General features: G+C 45.0%; 1 protein-coding gene across 3 annotated transcripts in view; it reads left to right on the top strand.

Annotated features, from left to right (window-relative positions):
* MYOF (myoferlin) overlaps positions 1-19857 on the top strand; it is a 131193-nt gene that overhangs the window by 28191 nt on the left and 83145 nt on the right. For all 3 annotated transcript variants that reach the window (XM_079793650.1, XM_079793652.1, XM_079793651.1), the window contains exons 4-5: positions 4596-4704; positions 6665-6752. In XM_079793650.1, the coding sequence (XP_079649776.1) occupies positions 4596-4704; positions 6665-6752 (197 nt within the window). The remainder of the gene's footprint in view (positions 1-4595; positions 4705-6664; positions 6753-19857) is intronic.

Raw genomic sequence — 19857 nt, 5'->3', positions numbered from 1 at the left:
ATTATGTTCTATTAAATAATTGGATTTCTATGCCCGTTTTTCAGATATGAGCCTATGTTATCTTATTGAGTGTGCTTTTAAAAGTACACACACCCTCTTCCCCCAAGATCCAGCTTTGGCAGCCGCTTTTCCAACCCCCAGCCCTCCGCCCACCCCTCCACCTTTCCCTGTCCCACTAAAACCATTGTTTCTCAAACTTCCTGGGTATAAGAATTAACTAAAGAAAACTCTGCCTCAGGGTCCTGGGAATCTATAACCGCCCGGTTATTCTGTCATCTGTCACGGGGAAGTCTGGGGGACCACATTTTGAGGAATGCTATCTGAACTAATTCAGGGAGTGAAGATGGGCTGGCTGGAGACTCAGGAAGGTGACAGGGAGTGCCCTTTGAGGTTGTGTTGCTTGGCTCTCCCGCTTTCTGCTTGGAGCCAGGGAGGAGCTTGCCAGATACTGGCCCAGGGGAGGAGCGAGTGTGAGGAAGGGTGACAGCGCCCCCACCCTTCCCAAAGGCGACAAGGCCCAAGTGACTAGGCTCAGCTGGCTGAGAGCCCAGTGCTTCAAAGAGGGGTGGGCAATGGTCCTTTCAGGTTTTCTGCGGGGACCTTGGAGCAGCTGAGAAAAGTACTTGTCCCAGCCCCGCCGGGGACTGTTCTCCACCCCAGAGGATGCGAAGTCGCGATGTCTGTAGGGGCAGACACAGCGCAGCAACATGCGATGACTTTCCAGCCTCGCACAGTTTTCTTTCCCTCCTCATGTGCTCCGGGGGCTGTGTCCCTGCTGCACAGGCAGCGCCGTGTCCGCGAGCTCCCTGATTAAGAACTCAGCCAGCAGGGCCCTTACTCACCATAGTGGCATGCGGCTGTTAACATTTGTGTCCACGCTAACGCTCTTTTTCAAACACACAGGCTCTGTTTTAACAAGAGAGAAACAGTTGAAGAAGTTCTTGCGCGACTAAGTTGACGAGTTTCCAACTACACTCTTTTGTTCCTCCAATCGTAACATCTAAGTTTCACGTAGTTACTCCCGCTGCTTAGAGCTAGTCACATACAGTCCCAACTGGAAACTGCATGGACATGGATGGAACAGGAAGGAGCAGGACTGGCTTTCTCTGCACGTCAGAATACATCTGCATTTTATTAATTCCACCAGTAATGCCGGAGAGCCAAAGGGCCTTGAGATTCTTTCACTATAAAGTTTCCTTTTGAGACGTGGCCCATCTGTTTTAGTGGTGGGTGGAGTCCATGGGGAGACTCTTATTTTTCCATGAACGTACAGAGCAAAACCTCCACATTACTGTCACACTTGAACATATTTATAGTATTTAGTAATACGAAAGAAAAAGGGTTCTTGGTTCACTGTCATCTCCTTTAAAGGAAACTGGCTTGTGGTCTGACTGAACTGTTCTTATGCCCAGTGTAGGAGGCCAAGTCATCATTTCCCAGACTCACAGTATTTTGTATCCAGGCAACATCAGAGAAAATAGGCCAGGCCAGCCGGCATGCCTTTGCTCCTACGGAGCTCAGACTTCCCCACAGGGGCTGTTGTCCTCAACTTATAGTGAAAGCTCTTAGAAGTTATAACTGTTTGCATTTTTCTTCAGCTGAACCCAGCTGTTAAAAATATTTTGGAGATTTAATCTAAACTCACTATCGATACTTCAGATAAAAAGAAATTCAAGTTTTCTTTTACATTCCCCACGCCCCTTTTCCCCTGACACAAAAGCATCAGAATTTTATGAAGAAAAGAAAATCCTAAGAAATGGGACTAAAGGTTTCTGAAGAAGGAATTGCAGTGAGGCTGTATAATTGGCTTCATTTATTTTATTCCATTCCTGGTCAGTTATCTGTTATCACCTTCTCTCATGGGGAAAAGAAAGCAGCAGATAGTGGTTGAGTCAGAATGAAGTTGTAAGACCATTTGGGACCATAAAAGGCCAGCAGATAGGCGTTGTGTTTTAAGCAAGCCCGGTCTCTCCAGTTAGCCACAAGTCCCACCACTCCCTATTGTCTTACCTATCACTCACTGTGTTTCACATTTCTGTTATTGGCCTAACTTTTCCTCCTGGAACCCTGTGTGAATTGAAGTTTGACTCACAACATTATAGACTAATACCTTTGAAGGCATAACCTTTGCCTAGTATTCTGGATTGTCCATTATGGACCCATCTAGGGTATTTTTACCCCTAAATCAATGAACAAGGACTTTAAGACAAATATTTAACATGATATGGTTTTCTAAATAGATACATGTAGAAGACATCAAATACATAAGCCTCGTGGCAGATTTTTAGAACTGAGAAGGGTCTGAGGAATTACTTATTTCAATTCACTTGTTTATAGATAATAAAGTCGGCTCAGAGAGTTAGATGACTTAGCTAAGGCCTCGAAGGACGTTGGGACAGAGTGTTAAGGCTAGAACAGGTTCTCAACCTAGGGCGATTTGGCTCACTAGGGGATAATTGGCAATGAGTAGAGTTGCTGGTGGGTAGAGGTCAGGGATGCTGCTGAACATCTGATAAGACCTAGGACAGCCCCCCAAAACAAAGAGTGGTCCAGTTCAAAGTATCAGGAGTGCTGAGGTTGGTAAATGCTGGTCTAACCCCAGGCCATCTTCTTTCACTTCAGCATTATCCCAGCAAGCTGTACTTTCTGTTTTGTTCCAATACTTATTTATTGCTGGTAGAGATTCAGGTCATCTTGACATTAGCAAAAGCAGATCAGTATATGTTTAAGGGTGCAATGTCATGATTTAAATCATAAAGTTAGGTTTTGAATCATGGAATTGTGAGGAATAAAATCCAGTGTGTTTCCATATCTTTCCAGGACGGTACCTCATTTAGACTCGCAATACCTGTCAGATGACTTTGAAAGCTGCAATTTGCACATTTTGTTCCTCTTAAAAACTCAACTAGACAACGCCTTGGCTTACTGCCCTATTTTTAAAACATGGAGAGAAATTCTCAGGCTCATACCATGTGGGGCTAAATGAGACGCGGAAGAGATTTTGCCAGTGACTCTCACCTTGTGTGGGAGATGTACCTGTTTCATCTGGTGCAGATGGAGTCATGCGTAGGTGCTTGTCCTCAATATGCCAGGGGAATAAAAATCCAAGCGAGGAGAAACCATATGCATGTAAAATCTAACAAACACACTGAGTAAACGTACTGGTCTGAAAATGTTTTCTGTGAAGGTCCTATCAGTTCTCAGCATCGCCTGAGAGACCTAATTTCTGTATTGACTTAAAAGGGCTGAGAAGCTCACTCATCCCTCTGGAGACAGAACTTTCCTTTTCCATTGACGTTAACTTACTCTACGTGTGATATTAGAAGAGATTAGAATCCATCAGGGTTGTTGAGTGTCTCTTCTGGGGTTCTGTCCAAGGAAGTGTGCTCTGCCAAGAAACCATATGCAAGTGGTTCACATCATTGGGTTATTTGGTGAAACAGGATGCCATGGCAACATTCTGGTCTTGTGCAATATAATATTAATTACCAGTATGACTCCTGCTAAATGTATGTGGTTGGGTGACAGACCCCAGATTTCCAATCTAGTCCTATTTCTGAGGCCTGAGTCGGGGAGGAGAATACGGGTATATGTCAGTTCAAAAATGATGTGCCTGGGTTGACATCAACTTCCACTTCCTGATTTTTTAAAGAAAATGTACTGCATTTCAAAATAAAATGAATATCTTTCCGTAACATGAACTTTTCTGATTATTTTTGCTCGGAGCCCAGAGTTATGTGTTATACTCAACTACAGTTTCTTCGATCTGTGTTTATTTATTTTTTATATAAGGAATCTCTTTTATCACTTTGAGGACTTGATGTTTGTGTTGTATTTTTATGCTAGTGATATTCCACACTATTGTATCTGCTACTTAGTATATGTTGCTGCAAATGTAGGCGAGGTGTAAATAAATAACATTTTAAAAATCTTACTATTTCTCTTTTCCATTTTCAGTATCCATACTGAGAGCACACCCCTGGGCTCTCTTTGCTTTTTGATTGCATTTCACAGAGGGAACTTTTTCAATTCACCCAGTCTCAAATCCTCCTGGGTGTTATCACCCTCAATTTATAGACTATAGTCTACGGAGAAGAAAGAGAAGCTCACACATCCAACTTTTGAATGCTGCTCCCGAGTACATGGGGTAGCAGGTAGCCCCCTCAGTAAACTAGCAACCTATTTACAGTTCACCATCTGCTTGGGGGGATGCTTTTATGTGGGCAAGTCTTATGGCTCCTTGCAAATCACCACAGAGGAATGCTTGAATCTTTTCTTGCTCTTCTCTCTTCCAGGATTTGAGGGTGTAGGGGGGCTGTATTCAGTCTTTGCCTCTCACCCACCCATCTCATCATGACTTGATATTTCATAGGCACCATAGTTAGACTCTTGAAACAACTACTTGTTATGGAGAAGTGATGGCTGATACGTAATGTTGACTGCCAAGTTACCCTACTAGGGTGAGAACAAAATGGCCCCCGTTTCATTAGGAGTGATTTCATTGGTAACAGGTGGATAGGAAGGAAATTAGGAGGTTTGGTGAGTCATGGAAACATGCCTCTTACTTAGGTTACTGTTTCTCATTTCCTCTGCAGATTAATTGGCACAGCCTCTGTATCCCTGAAGGACCTGATCGGCGACCAGAGCAGATCGCTGCCGTACAAACTGATCTCCCTACTAAACGAAAGGGGGCAAGATACTGGGGTGAGCATTTCCCCTTGTGTTGAATGGCTTCGAAGTGAGATGATGAAGCAAAAAAGAGTGTGAAATTATAATTAGCTCACTACACACACACACACACAAGCCTACTGATTTTGAGATAAACTAATCCATTTGCAAATTATATTGGCCTTATCCTATACTCCCAATCACAGAACTGGCAAATTAGATAAATTTGATTTTCTACAACAAAATACTGTAAAGCAAGTGCATATTCTCTTGGGTGTTAACATTTGTGTGGTGAGCATAGCTGTGTGTATCAGACACTCTTTGAAACATTCTATAGAAGGTAACTTATTAATATTACCTTGGAATATCAATAAGTTAGTAGCATGATCTTTATTATTGCATTAGCATCTATATGCTTTCTGATCACAGCCTTCCTAAATAAGTCCATATTGATGTTGTATTGAGACCAGAATTCTCTTCTTGTAAAAAATATTGACTCAGGCATCACAGCTCTGAGATTTCATATGACTGCTAACATGCTTTTATAAAGCTACCATTCTTAAGTCATTAACCTCTAACACCGTCATTTTCCAATCAATTTATTTTGCTTGGGAGCATGGGTACAGGGAGAAAATTTTATTTAAAAAAAAAGGCCATCCCTGTAGACAAGAATACAGGTTAGGCTTCTCAACATCCGTTAGGAATGTCAATTTTCTGATAGGTTTCCTGTGAATCAGCATTCTAACCATGCAACATAAATTCAGAATGTTGGCTAACATCTATCTACCCAAAACCTGACTGAGCAAAATGATACTTAGGAAACATGGTACAAGTCAGTGATTTTTCTGGCTGCCTTTTTATTTATTTGTTTGTTTATTTATTCATTCATTCATTCATTCATCACCCAAGGATATTTTTTCTATTGCTTTTTAGAGAGAGTCACATGTAGCAAGTAGCAAATGAAAGTATAGGATGCCCTTTTACATTTGAATTTCAGATAAACAATGAATGGTTTTTTTAGAATAAGTATGTCCTAAATATTTTGTCTGCATTTTAACTGGGAACCTGGGTGTGTGCCATTTTTATTTGCAAGGGAACCTTTATTTTGAGGTTTATACTTCCTCATTTTTTTGCAGTTAAAATTCCTTTCTGTTTGGTTGATATGGTTGTGGGCATGTGTTCACATCCCTATGGTGACTCCCCCTCGCCAATGTTTTTGAAATTTTGTAGGTTCATGAAATACAAATGAATAGGAAACTTTTCCGTAAAATAATGCTCCATGTGAGAAATTTATCTCAGATTTTAAAAGTAGGAATAACTATCTCCTGTAAGGAATTACATGGGTTTTTTTTCTTTCTGACAATGGAAGTTGCATAGCGTTTTCAGTTCTCCAATCTTGCCTTGGCTTCTAGCCATCTTAAGGTCACATTTTATGCAAACCTTGAACTTCCTGATTTGCATATTTGTTTCCTGTAATCAAACTTGATTCCTTTTTTTATCCTATTTTATGGGTCACATTGTTATATCATTTTTTTTATCCATCACTTAAAGTTCTTTTTAGAAAGAAGTATAAAAATAAATTTTAGCAATTAAAGAAGTCAGTGAGCAAACAAACACATAATCATTTACAAGGAGCCTCTGCGACTGTAATTCTGTGATTAGAGGCGATCTCCAGTCTAGGATGAAGGCTGCTGATTACAAGTTCATGCTTGCCTGTCACAACATTCTTCCAGTTTATGAGGTCGCCCTTTAGCATTGAGGCACTTGGCCACTTGTAAAAGGTAATTCCTTTCCCAGGCGTTCCCACTCCACCGAGGCTCACACATGGGAAGATATAACAGTGGAGTGTGTCATCCTTCTCTCTTTCTCTTCCCACTTTCCCACCGCCCTGCTCTCCCCTTCTAGAACTTTAACTCCTGCTGAATTGGTTTGCATTGGTCCATAGCATTCCAACGCCCTGCACTGACTCTGTTTATATTGCATTGTCTCTACCCAGGCCACCATTGACTTGGTGATTGGCTATGATCCACCTTCAACTCCACATCCAAATGACTTCAGTGGGACCAGCGTGTCAGGCATGGGAGGTAAGCTGACCCTTCTGAAGGCCCAGCCTACCCCAGGGGGACTCTGTGGAAGACACATAAGGTGTCTCCAAGAAAGCCTTCCTTGTCATTACGCTGTCTGTAGCTCCCTGCTCACCTAGACAGGGCCCCGTGAGGCAGGTGGAGCTGCCCTGAATGGGGGCATACACAACTGTTTGCAAACTGCCCTTCATGAGAGAGGAGGAGGTAAGACAGCGCCTCACAGTGAGCTGATCCAGTACATACAGACTCCAGCAGAAGTTTCTAAGTGAGTCTTTGCTATGGATTTGTAGCTTCCACCCCTTACAATGTCCGCTAGTTGTGAGGCTCCAGGAGGGAACTCTACTCTCTTCATGTATCTGTCCCCCTCCAAGTGTGCAACCACCAGGCTGTGCTCTTGGCCGCCAGTGTCCTGGTCAGTGCCCTTGTTTTGGAACCTCTTTCTTTCTCTCCCTTGGCCCTGATCCCAGCCCCACTCCCCACCGCTAGACAGCCCCTTGGTCCTTTAAGCAAGTGAAATTTTACATAACCCACCTTTCTCTCCTTATTCTCTGACATGTGTTGTCAGTCATTTGGAGCCATCGAGTGCTGCTCTGGATGGGATTGGGGATGGGGGCTCGGGGGAGGACTTAGGGTCGCACGTGGAAGGAAGTCTACAAGACAGTCAGGCCCTTCGCACAGCTGAGTTTGACCTCCTCTTAGCGTCTTTCCAGGGAGATGTGATGCTGAAGTGTCTCTGTCCCTTCCTCTGTCCTGAGATGCATCACCAGACCCCTCCCTGTTTCCCCAGCCTTGGCATGTGCCCCAGAAGGAAGAGGCCCCTTGTCCCACCCACTCACCTGCTGCCTGGAAAGTCTTCTCCTGGGAGGGCGCCCTGGTGCTTTTTCTTGCCAGGATTGGCTTCTCAGGTTCTATTTTCTCTTTGTTTCTGCTGGTTCTGAACCTGCCTAAGTGGTCTGCTCAGCATTCGCAGCAGCACCTCCCTTCCTGCCTGGTGGCGTCCCTGCTCGTTCCTCCCTGACTTCTCATCTCACCTCAGCTTGACCCCAGCCATTGCCCGGCTCACCCACACCCCACCGATGGCCCAGCACTCGGGATCTGACCCATTTATTGGCCAAGTAGTCGTGAGAGTCCAGCAAGGGTCAGCTGACTCCTCTTCCTTGGGAACAGTGGAGGCCGACGTAGCCACAGCACATGAGCCACACGTTTTGCAGTCACCCTGTGCCCATCAGCACCAGCGGCTGTTGCTAGGTCCTCAGACTCTCTCAGTCCCACAGGAGCCCTGCAGTGGCTCCCGTGTGCTGCCACAGCAGAGATGACCAGTAAAACACAGAGGGAACGTGCTGGTCTTGAACAACACACCATCAGGGGCTGAACTGAGTCATTCTACCCATTTCCTTCTCACCTCCTTCACTGACCATTGCATCGGGAAGAGGCACTTTCTGGCCTACAACAGGCAGCTCCAACTGGTAGGATATCAGGAGTAGCCTCTGAATTCGGAGGATCAGCATGCCTTTCCTCACATTGACATTTTCCCTAAGCTGGACCCTGTGAATTAGTTTCCTAGCTGTGATAAAGTACCACAAACTGGGTGGCTTAAATAATAGAAATTTATCCTCTCACGTTTCTGTATCCTATGAGTCTGAAATCAAGGTGTCAACAGGGTTGGGTCCTTCTGAAAACTAAGGGAGAATTTGTTCCATGCCTTTCTCCTCCCTTCTGGTGGCTGCTGGCAGTCCTTGGCCATCTCTCCAGTGTGCCTCTGTCATCACAGTGTCCTCCTGTGTGTCTCTGTCCTCATATGGTGTGACCGTGTGTGTGTGTGTGTGTGTGTGTGTGTGTGTGTGTGTGTCTGAATTCACCTCTTATAGGGACTCCAGTCATTGGGATAGGCCCATCCTAATCCAGTGTGACCTCATCTTAACTTGATTACATGTACAAAGACCCTATTTCCAATCAGGTCTGAGGTTACAGATGGGCATAACTTTTGGAAGGACACTGTTCAACCCAGTATCCTGGTAGATAAAACGCAGTTTCATTATGTATATTCCATTTCAAAAAACCAAAACGTTAAATGAGCCTTTTTGTGTCACCCCTTCAGCCAAGCCTTTAGGGAACAAATAACACTGTGGTTCATTCAAATGAAAAGAGTAAACTTGTACTTCATAGTAAATTGGTGTTGCGCCGTTTCTTAGTATTTATGGAGTAAAGAAAACAGTTGCTGGGTTTCTTAACCCCTTGCTAGACGCTGCCGTGCTGGGGGTGCCCAATGCTTCACAGCCCTGCCCTCCAGGGACTTTCAGTTCAGGTTTGGATACAAGACGTTTTTATCCTGAAGTTGTATCGTTATGGATCAGACCAAGAGCTTTGGGGTCAAACTGGCCCAGGTTGGATTCTGTGTCTATGGTTAATAATTCACTTAATCTCTCTTTACTGTAACATGGGGGTATAATAGCAGCACTTACATAGTAAAGTTGTTGCAAGGATTAAATGAGATAATGAATATAAAGTACTTAGCACAGTGCCTGGCATACAGTAAGTGCTATCCTAATGGTGACTGTTATTATTATTACTACTAGAGGCCCAGTGCATGAAATTCATGCACAGGGGGGGGGGTGTGTCCCCTCAGCCCAGCCTGCACTCTCTCCAATCCCTCTCACAATCCAGGACCACTGGCTCCTAACTGCTCACCTGCCTGCCTGCCTGATCACCCCTAACTGCCCCCCCCACCAGCCTGGTCGCCCCCAACTGCCCCCCTGGTGGCCTGGTTGCCCCCAACTGCCCCCCCTGCCAGCCTTGTCGCCCCCAACTGTCCCCCTGCCGGCCTGGTCGCCCCATGCAGCCTGCTGTTCAGTTGTTACTGTGATGGAGTCCCGGACAATTTGCATATTCCTCTATTATTAGTATAGATTATTACAAAAACAAGTCCAGTTGGTTGGCACACTCTGTATGAAGTTTCTTCCTCTAAAAAACAGAGCTATTAGAAAAGAGTGTTCTGGTTTGGCTCAGTGTCATGTTGAAATGACTAAATGCTTTCTTTTAAAAATATCTTTAAAAGAATTTTTAAATGGACCCGAAAGACTTTGACAATAACCAGTTTATAAAGCTATAGGACGTGTAGGGGAGGTTCCTTCGCCTGGGATGGACTGTGTAAGCCCCAGCTCAGAAAACATGCCATTCCCTGGAGCAAAGGCTGCTTCCTGGGAAACGAGAAAAGCATCAGCTGGTGAACTTTTAAACCCACTGGGGAGAAAACCCTTGCCATCGAGGCTCCCTGTGCTCAGGCTCCTCCTCACTTCCTGGCTCCTCACCAATGCTCCTGCAGTGCTGGGGCTGAGAGTCGCCGTCCTCTTAGGAAGCTGACTCTCAGCGGGCTCCATGCATTTGGCAAGGTCCTCCTCAGTCCTTTAGAATTCCTGACACTATGGGATGGAGATAGGAAATGAACCAGAACTTGGGTTCCTTTTGTTTGGATTTCAAACAAAGAATGTTACTAAGTGCTGGCCTCCAAATGAGCTGTGTCTGAAGGGCCATTTTATTTTAAGTGTGAGATGACAAAGGGAAATTTCTTTATTTAAAAAATAAACAGGCTTCTTTGACCTGGAAGTGCCGTGTTTGTTCTGTAGGATGAATATTCACCAAGGCCGGGTCAAGGGTAGCATTCTGAATGTTGGCTTCATAATCTAACAGAAACTTTTCTTCAGCATTAAAAAAAAAATCTTTCAATATCCTAGATTATCTGGCTGTTTCAAGGGAAAACACTTTTTGTCTTAATGTGACAATTCAATTAAACTAATCAAAGATATCTTTGTGTACTTACTACTCCATACTAGGGAAGACACACACACACACACTCATACCACACCACCACCACCACACACACACACACACACACACACACACACACACTCTTACTCATACCACACCACACCACACCACACCACACCACACCACACCACACCACACCACAACAATTACGATCTTGGGATAAGGTAAGACCAACAAACTTGAGACAGAGAAATAACAGCCAGATAGGCTGCCTCCTGCCATTGTGTACCTTAATGAAGTGAAGGAGACGGCTGGCCCAGAATATCTTCCCCTTCCCTTTAATTGACTCCAAAACACAACAAGTAAAAACCCCTTTTTCTAGTCTATATATAAGTAATGAGTAAATTTCCTCTAATTTATATAGGACTTTTCAAATCTTAAAAATTTGAGCTTGTTTTTTTTGTGTGTTTTGTTTTGTTTTTAGTACAAAAGCAATACCTGCTTGTAAAAATGTAAATATCACAGAATTATAAGACATAGAAAGTTCAAATCACTCACAGTTCCATTCTTCTCAGATAATGACTGTTCACAACTACCAATATTGATGTTAAAAGTTATCCTCCACATAGTGGGTACTACAAAGATGAAACGAGATATTAATGATAGAACACAGAAGTGAAGATTTTCAGGAAAACTCACCCCTACAAGTTGCAGAAACTAATATGGCCATGGGTCTCAGGAATTGAATACCTGAGGGGTTCACGTGAGTTTTTTAAAGACTTTTTTAAAGAGCAGTTTTAGGTTTACCACAAAATTGAGAAGAAGGTACAGAGATTTCCCCAATACTCCCTGCCCTCACACATACATTGCCTCCCCCATAATCAACATCACTTACCAGAATGGTACATTTTTAAAAAAATATATTTTATTGATTTTTCACAGAGAGGAAGGGAGAGGGATAGAGAGCTAGAAACATCGATGAGAGAGAAACATCGACCAGCTGCCTCCTGCACACCCCCTACCAGGGATGTGCCCGCAACCAAGGTACATGCCCTTGACCGGAATCGAACCTGGGACCTTTCAGTCCACAGACCGACGCTCTATCCACTGAGCCAAACCAGTTTTGGCAATGGTACATTTTTTATGAAGGATGAACCTACTTTGACACATCATAGTTCAATGGGTTTGGACAAAAATATAATGACATGTATTCATCATTATAATATAATACAGAGTATTTCCAGTGCCCTAAAGATCCTTTGTGCTTTGCATATTCATCTCTCCCCACCACAAACCTTTGGTAACCACTGGCCATTTCATTGTCTCCATGGTTTTGTTTCTTTTTTCCCTGATTGTCCTAGAGTTGGAATCATGCAATATATAACCTTTTAAGATTGGCTTCTTTCACTTAGTAATATACACGTAAGACTCCTCCATGTCTTTTCACAGCTTGTAGCTTATTTTTCTAAGTGCTGAATAATACTCCATTGTTTGGATATACCACAGTTTATTTATCCATTCCCCTACTGAAGGACATCTTGGTTGCTTCCAAATTTGGCAGATATGAATTAGAGTGCTATAAACATCAGTGTGCATTTTTTGTTTTGTTTTGTGGAAATGCATTTTCAACTCCTTTGGGTAAATACCAAGGAGCATGATTGCTGCATTGTATGTGGTAAGAGTAAGTTTAGTTTTGTAAGAAACTTGCAAACTGTCTTCCAAAGTGTCTGTACCATTTGCATTCCCACCAGCCATGAATGAGAGTTCTTATTGCTCCACATCCTTGCCAGCATTTGGTTTTGTCAGTGTTCCAGATTTGAGCCATTCAGATAAGAATGTAGTGGTCCCTGATGACAGTCTTTTCATATGCTTATTTGCCATCTGTATATATTCTTTGATGAGGTATCTGTTAAGGTCTTTGCTCTGTTTTAGTCAGGTTGTTTGTTTTCTTATTGTTGCGTTCTAAGAGTTCTTTGTATATTTTAAATAATAGTCCTTTGTCAGATATGTCTTTTTGCAAACATTTTCTCTCTGTCTGTGACTTGTGTTTGAGTTCTTTTGACATTGTCTGTTGCAGAGCAGGAATTTTTAGGTGGCTTGACTAAAGTGTGTGGTGTTAAAGGTACCCTTTCTTTGGCCTACTTCTGAGACTGTTCCCATGACAGATGCGTGGGCTGATCCAGGCTGCAGGCTTGACCTCCTGAAAACCTGTTACTTTCTCCACTCGATTCGCCAGATGTCAGTTAGCTTGACTGGAGCCCACATTCTCATGCTCGGATTAAACTATTTTTAAAATCTCCCATCTATTTTTAAAGAACCATCTGTTAAAATTGTGCTTTATCCAATGATAGAAATGCAAAATGTCATGCTTAGCCAGACTTGGTGCTTCAAATTGGTTTCATTCCACAAACACCAAAGTCACTTTGCTTGAAATTAAATTATATCCAGTTCAGAAAGCATTTATTGACACCTGTTTGGAGACATACACAGGTGAGAAAGGCATTGTTTACCACCAAGGAGTTTGCATTTCACGAGAAAGGGAAGATATAAATATGAATAACTATAGGTCATAGCTGAATATAATAAATTCCTCAAGAGAAGACTAGGCAAATTATTACATGGGAAATAACTTCTTTCAGCTGTTTGTTTTAGCTGTGCATTCTTAGTGCCTAGTGCAGCACTTGGAAAGTCATAAGTAGTCGATAAATGCCTGGTTGGTTGAGTGAATGCATGGATGAGTGAATGGTGGAAGGGCAATGGACATGGTTACATTTTTTCCCCCAAGAAAGTCATTTTTGGGGAACACTAGGGAACAGACAGATTTGACTGATTCATTCAGAGGTGTAATAAAAGGGAAGCATGTTCCTGAGGGCTGGGAGTGCAAGGCTGGAACATTTGTCCTTGATGGACACCTTGTTTGTTTCCTGAACAGGGACTGATTTGGTCAGAGCTGAGCTGGAAAATGATCAGTGTGCTAGGAGATCGTTGCAGGACCTCTAAATGACTGTGGCCAGCAAACTGATTGGATTAGGGCAGTGGTCGGCAAACTGCGGCTCGCGAGCCACATGCGGCTCTTTGGCCCCTTGAGTGTGGCTCTTCCACAAAATACCACGTGTGGGCACGCATGTACAGTGCGATTGAAACTTCTTGGCCCAGGCGCAGAAGTTGGTTTTCGGCTCTCAAAAGAGATTTCAATTGTTGTACTGTTGATATTTGGCTCTGTTGACTAATGAGTTTGCCGACCACTGGATTAGGCCAACTTTTCTCCAGGATATTTAAGAAAATCAAAGTGATCAGAATAGACCAGTGGTTCTTAAATTTTAGACACAGTAAAATCGTCAAGGGAGTTATTTAAATGTGCAGATTTCAGGCACTTACCTCCAGAAAGTCTAGTTTAGCTGGTGACTCCTCCTCCCTCTAATCTGTATAGTTAACAGGAACTTCCAGGAGATCCTGATGCAGATAGATTTTTGGAGCTCAGTTTGAGGAGTCCTGGAGTTGTGTTTACCTGTCAACATTATCTTGCCCAGACTCAGACAGAGCTCTTGGGGCAATATTTCCCAGACTGGCTTATAGTATGTGTTTGCATTGCTGTTCGGTTAGACGTTCTTCGTGGTACCTTTGTTCTGGTCTATGATTTGGAACCATTCCAGGAGACTCTTAGGGCACATATAGTACCATTTACCCAAGAATTGGGGTGGAGGGTAGTGAATTGCTTGTGTGGTGTTTTTTGTTTGTTTGTTTGTTTGTTTTTTATTTCTCCTCCCTCATCCACCTGCTTGTGGTTGGATAGAGACATTTATTTATATACTGTAGCATGTTAGAAACCCAGAAAAGTTATTATTCAACATTCCAGCTAAATCAACTGTTATCTCCAAATGTTTTCATGCTTAGAAACTTACTCTCTCCTATTCTGTTTTGTACTTTTTAACCTGCATTGATGATATTATACCAGCCCTCTGTTCTGACTTTCCCATGATCTTTGGTAATTAAATTCTGCCTTAACCAGTACCACCACTTATCAAGACTTCGTCATGAGAAGCAAAATTAATATCACGGGCAGTGGTTGGCATTCTAGGACTCTAAGAAAAAATGAGTGGGAAGAGTGTTTGGATAAGGATGCCTGCTAGCCAGGGTGGGGTGCGGCTTAGGGGGAGGTGGCTATATTCCAGGCCAAGAGAAACCCAGGGGTGACTGGGCAAGTGTCCCTTTTCCTCCGCCATTCTTGGCATTGCTAACAGGATGTTCCTGTGGTTAGATGGAGGTGATGGAGGTGGGGAAGGAACAGCCTGCAGATCTGGTGACATCCGAGTGACTAGCAGTCCACTCTCTTCTGCTTGATAGGGAGGAAAAATGCTAGATGAGGAGAGGGTGGGAGGCTGGAGGAAGAAGAGGGTTTGTTGCTACCCACTGGGGAAACATACTGTTAGGCATGGCAAAGCCAAATCTGACTGTATCATAAGGCCACCAACTCTTTCCCACTGGGTGGGCAAACAGTAGCCTTAGAGGGAAGTGCCATTGTCACAGGTGACTACACACAGGGGTAGTTTGTAGGAATATTGCTGTTGAGTTTCTGGAAAGAGGCCAACAGTACAACTCAGGAATTATGAAGACTAGCTAAGTTGTTGGAGTTGTGATGGAGAACCATTCCCAAGTGTTCATTAAAACATCACTTGTGAGCAAGTGTGGGTCACAGAGGGGGTTACTGACATTCAGAAAGAAAGCAGGTCAATGCTGGCTGTAGTCAAAGCTTGGGAGGATTTGACTGTGTGACATGGTAATTGTTGGGGAGGCAGGATGGCACTCAGACACAGGAACTGTGAAGGGCGTGTTGTAGCTGGAGAGGAACAGTAAAGATGAGCAGTAACTGTCGAGGCTCTGTGGGGTCCAGGAAAGTTTTTTTTTTTTTTTTAATTCTGGGATATATTAACACATGTTTATATTCTTAACTTTTTTTAAAGTGCAGCTTTGTTGATTTATTAACAATAGCCATTCTTAGAGGTGTGAGGTGATATCTCATTGTGCTTTTAATTTGCATTTTCCTGATGATTAGTAATGCTGAGCGCCTTTTCATATGTCTATTGGGCATGTATGTCCTCTTTGGAGAAATGTCTATTAGGGTCCTCTGCCCATTTTTTGATGTTTGGGTTTTTTGGGGGGTGTTAATTTGTATGAGTTGCTTATGTATTTTGTATATTCAGCCCTTACTGGATGTATCAATGGTGAATGTCTTCACCCATTTAGTAGGTTGTCTTTTCGTTTTGTTGATGGTTATGGTTTCCTTCACTGAACAGCATGTTTATAGCTTGATGGGAACGCTCCAGTACAGGGGGACCTAATGAGCAGACACAGAGGCAGAAACTGCAGAAGGACAATCCTTGAGTAGCAAGAGGAGATACGATCCATGCCTATGCAGAAGGGTTGGCCTCGGGTCAGGACGCATCGACAGATCAGGGGTTGTAGTGGGAGGGAAGGCAGACAACAGATGCAGGGAGGATGGTAGATTTGGAGTTGGGAGGATGTAGGAATTCTTTTCTGATTGCAGACTTGTGGACTAGAGTAATAGATGGAACAAAGAGAAAGACACAAGAGCTGTCCTCTGATGAGTTGAATAGTGTCCCCAAATTCCTGTCCACCCAGAACCTGAGAGTGTGACCTTATTTAGAAATAGGGTCTTTATAGTTAAGACTAGAGGCCCGATGCACGAAATTCATGCGAGGGGCTCAGCCCTTGCAGCCCCGGCTTCGTCCAGAAGGTCATCCGGTCTAATTAGCATATTACGCCTTTATTGTTATAGATGAGGTCATACTGGATTAGGGAGGGCCCTAAATCCAATGACTGGTGTCCTTATGAGAAGCGGTGAGGACACAGGGACACACAGGGGAGAAGGCCGTGTGACAATAGAGACAGAGACTGGAGTGATGCAGCCACAAGCAAAAGAACGATCCAGGAGCCACCAGCTAGTAGCGTCAAGGAAAGATCTTTCCCTAGAGGCTTCCAGGAGAGCATGGCCCTGCCAACACCTTGATTTTGGACTTCTAGGGTTTAGGCCTATCAGAGAATAAATTTAAATGGTTTAAGCCAACCAGTTTGTGGCACTTTGTTACAACAGCTCTAGGAAGCAAATACAACCAGCAACTTCCTATTCAGTCAGGGGCTCCCCGCTCAGTTGCCGCTGTGGTCATGAAAGAGTCATTGTTTGTAGATCCGCGTGGCTGTGGTTCAGATCCATGCCTGGGCCTCATGTACCGGGCGTGCCAGCACAGACACTCACATTCGGATAATGAAAGGGCTGATGCAGAAGGGTGCGTTGGGCAATGCCTTAGGGGCCCCCCTCATTCTTTGTGGAACACTTAGGGTAGCATTGTTTAACCTGTGCAGCTTCCTGCCACATAAAGGGGCGACTTCCTGCTCAAATATCTTCCCGCTGCTATGCAGAGATCCTGGCGGCCGCCATGACGTAGGCTGGTTCCCTCACGTCCGTCCCTCCAGCCTAAAGTCTGGATAGCAGAAGGTGTGTCCAGAAGAAACTGGCTCGTCATTACCTGCGGTCCGTTTCTGAAGCATCCATCAAGAGTTTAATGAGGGCTCCTTCTGCGTCCGTGCAGCAAAGGAGTGCTCTGCCCCTCCTCCTGTTTGCTGCCCTAAACAACCGCCAACCCCCAAAGGAACAGTCCACAGCGGGAGGAACTCCCACTCGGGCCCGGGAAGTTAGTGTCAGTTGTTGGAGGAGCTTAAAGCCGTGCACTGCCCAGTCTGGAACAGGTTTGCAGAAGGCACGCCTGACCCTCTGTGCTTCCCTGAGGCTGGTGCGCAGGTTGTGGGAGCGCCGCCCTGGCGTCTGGGTGCTCTTTCTGAGAACTTGAGAAGGTAGGAGCAGCGGTCAGGATGCCCTGGTTTATGACTCATTCCACATTCATCGAGCCCCTGCTGTACACTAGGATTTATGTCAGGCAGGGGGCAGGTAGAAAGAAGGAAAGCCAAGCCTCCCGCCCCTGAGAGTGGCTGGTCGTGGGGAGGCCTACAGGTTAACAATAGATGCAAGTCTCTGTGGGGAGGACTGGGTGGAACAATGTGTAGAAGGCACGTGAAGGGGTGACTCACTCCCTCTAGGAGAGGCAGGGAGGGCCTGTCCCAAGACAGAACATTTCCCCTGGAACTTGAAATGTTGAGAAGTTGAGGAGCTCCCTTGGTGGAGAATAGGAGAAAGGACATTCCAAGAGCCAGGTGCTGCAGATGGGTGCCGCAGGTGGGTAGTGGGAAAGCCCTTCTTTTGAAGCCTCCTTAAGAATAGGGAAGGTGAGGCCCCGGTTATATTGCAAAGGTCAAAGGTAGCTATTCCATACCCTGAGGACAGCAATGATGAAGGGTTAGGAGGACAGCATCTCTTTCAGCGTCAGCCTGGTTTTAATCTACTCTTGCACCAGTGAGGTAGGGCAAAGGCTTGTCAGCTCAGCTCCTAGTAACCCAAGTCACGTAAACGCTATTGCCCTCATCTGTAAAGTGGGTGAGAGGCAGGCTCTCTAAGGTCCCCCCGAGTCTAACATTCTGTGGGTCTGGGGCTCCTTGAAGGACCATGAAGTGTGGATCCGGAGTGTCAGGTCAAAGGAGCAGAGGGCTGGCTGAGGAGCAGAGTGGGAAGTCACACTGGGGAGGAGGAGGCAGGAAGGGAGGCCCACGGAAGTGCCTGAAAAGGTTTAGTTGGAGCCCAGGAGGAGAGCTGCATGGTTCAAAGACGTAGGTGTGGGTCCCAGTGTCCAATGCCGTGGAGATCAAGCATGAGGACTCAGAAAGGTTCCTAAAGTAGCAAGAAGAGGTCATGGTTGACCTTTGCAGAGCAGAAGCCAGGTTGGAGGGGCTCAGCAGAATGGAAGGGTGTTGAGGAGGAGGGTTCATGCTGGGCTAACCTCTGAAGCAGGACATGGGGGAGGCCTTTTACTTCCTCATGGTTGCTCCTTCCTCCCTCTGTGCTCCCAGCCCCCATGCTGCCACTGACTGCTTCAGATCCCACCCCACCCATTGCTGCTCTCCAGGAGTGTTCTAGCGTTCTGTGCTCCAACCCAAACTGATTTCCCAACAACACTTAAATTTTAATTTACTGGGTGCTACTCTGTGCCAGGCACTGTGTTGAAGGCTTTACATGTAGATTACATTTATCTTTACAATACCCTGTGGTAAGTTCGGTGATTTCCCCCTTTTTACAAATGGGGAAACGGAAAGTAAGAAACTGACTCACACTCATGTCTCAAAATTAGGATTTGAACCCAGACAGCATGACTCCAGAGCCCAAGCTTTAAGACTAATTCATACTATGATGTAAGTGACTGATGGATGAGTCCATGTGGAAATTAAACTTCTTGATTTTGTATTGTAAAGGTGGGGAGTTCAAATGCAGGTCTTTTTCCTAGTCTCTCTTAAATTATCTTGCACAGATTACTGGGAGTTCAGACTTTTTGTCTATTAGGAAAAGAAAAACTCCCAGTAAGTTTGTCAGTGAGTTTCAAGAGTTTGTGAATGAAAGAAAGGGGAGACACAGTAGGTGGAGTTGATTTTTGCTTTTTTAAGGGGTGAAAGATTTGTGCATATTTGAACGCAGAGGGAAGGTGACCGTGGAGAAGGAACCACTGGAGGTGAGAGAGAGAGAGAGAGAGAGAGAGAGAGAGAGAGAGAGAGAGAGATCTGGAGGTCCCCAAAGAATCAGAAGGAAGCAGGCTCTCAGGCACTGGAAGGGGGTTCACTCTACCAAACAGGAACAGCTCTCTCCCCTGAATGGAAGGGAAGCTGGGGGCGGGGGGAAGGGGGTACGTGAGGGCACAGATGTGTGTGGAACTGACGAACCGGGACAAAAGGGAGAGCAGGATGACCACCGTGGTCTGCTTGGCAAGCGGGTGGAGAGGGCATTTGTGCATCAGGCGGCTCAAGCAGGAAGGAGACAGTACAAACCTCATGAGCACATCTCGGGAGAAGAGACCTGCGGTGGGAAGGGTGGGGTTGGCCTCCTCTCAGGGCTCCAGTTTCCCATGGATACCCTCATCCCTCCGTCCTCACCGCTGAAAGGCCCCTTAACGTCAGGCTGGGCTCCGAGATCAGAGCTGGGTGATTTCTGCTGGGTCTGACTGAGCCTCACACCCGCTCCCGTGGTCTCAGGCAGTCCCCCTGTCACTTTGAAGACAGCCTTAATGAGTGCCGTCATGCACCAGGAACACATCTTCCTCCAGAATCTGAGTCACAGCAAGCGGCGTCTCCTTCACCTGAGCCTCAGGAACACAGAAAACTCCCTGTCCAGGGAGCCGGAGTGCTCCGACAGTCACAGGGGATGGCCATCTCTGACTGGATTCCT

The sequence above is a fragment of the Cnephaeus nilssonii genome (assembly GCF_951640355.1).
Source record: "Cnephaeus nilssonii genome assembly, chromosome: 16".
NCBI classification, from domain to species: domain Eukaryota; kingdom Metazoa; phylum Chordata; class Mammalia; order Chiroptera; family Vespertilionidae; genus Cnephaeus; species Cnephaeus nilssonii.
This window is presented reverse-complemented; position numbering and strand designations above follow the sequence as displayed.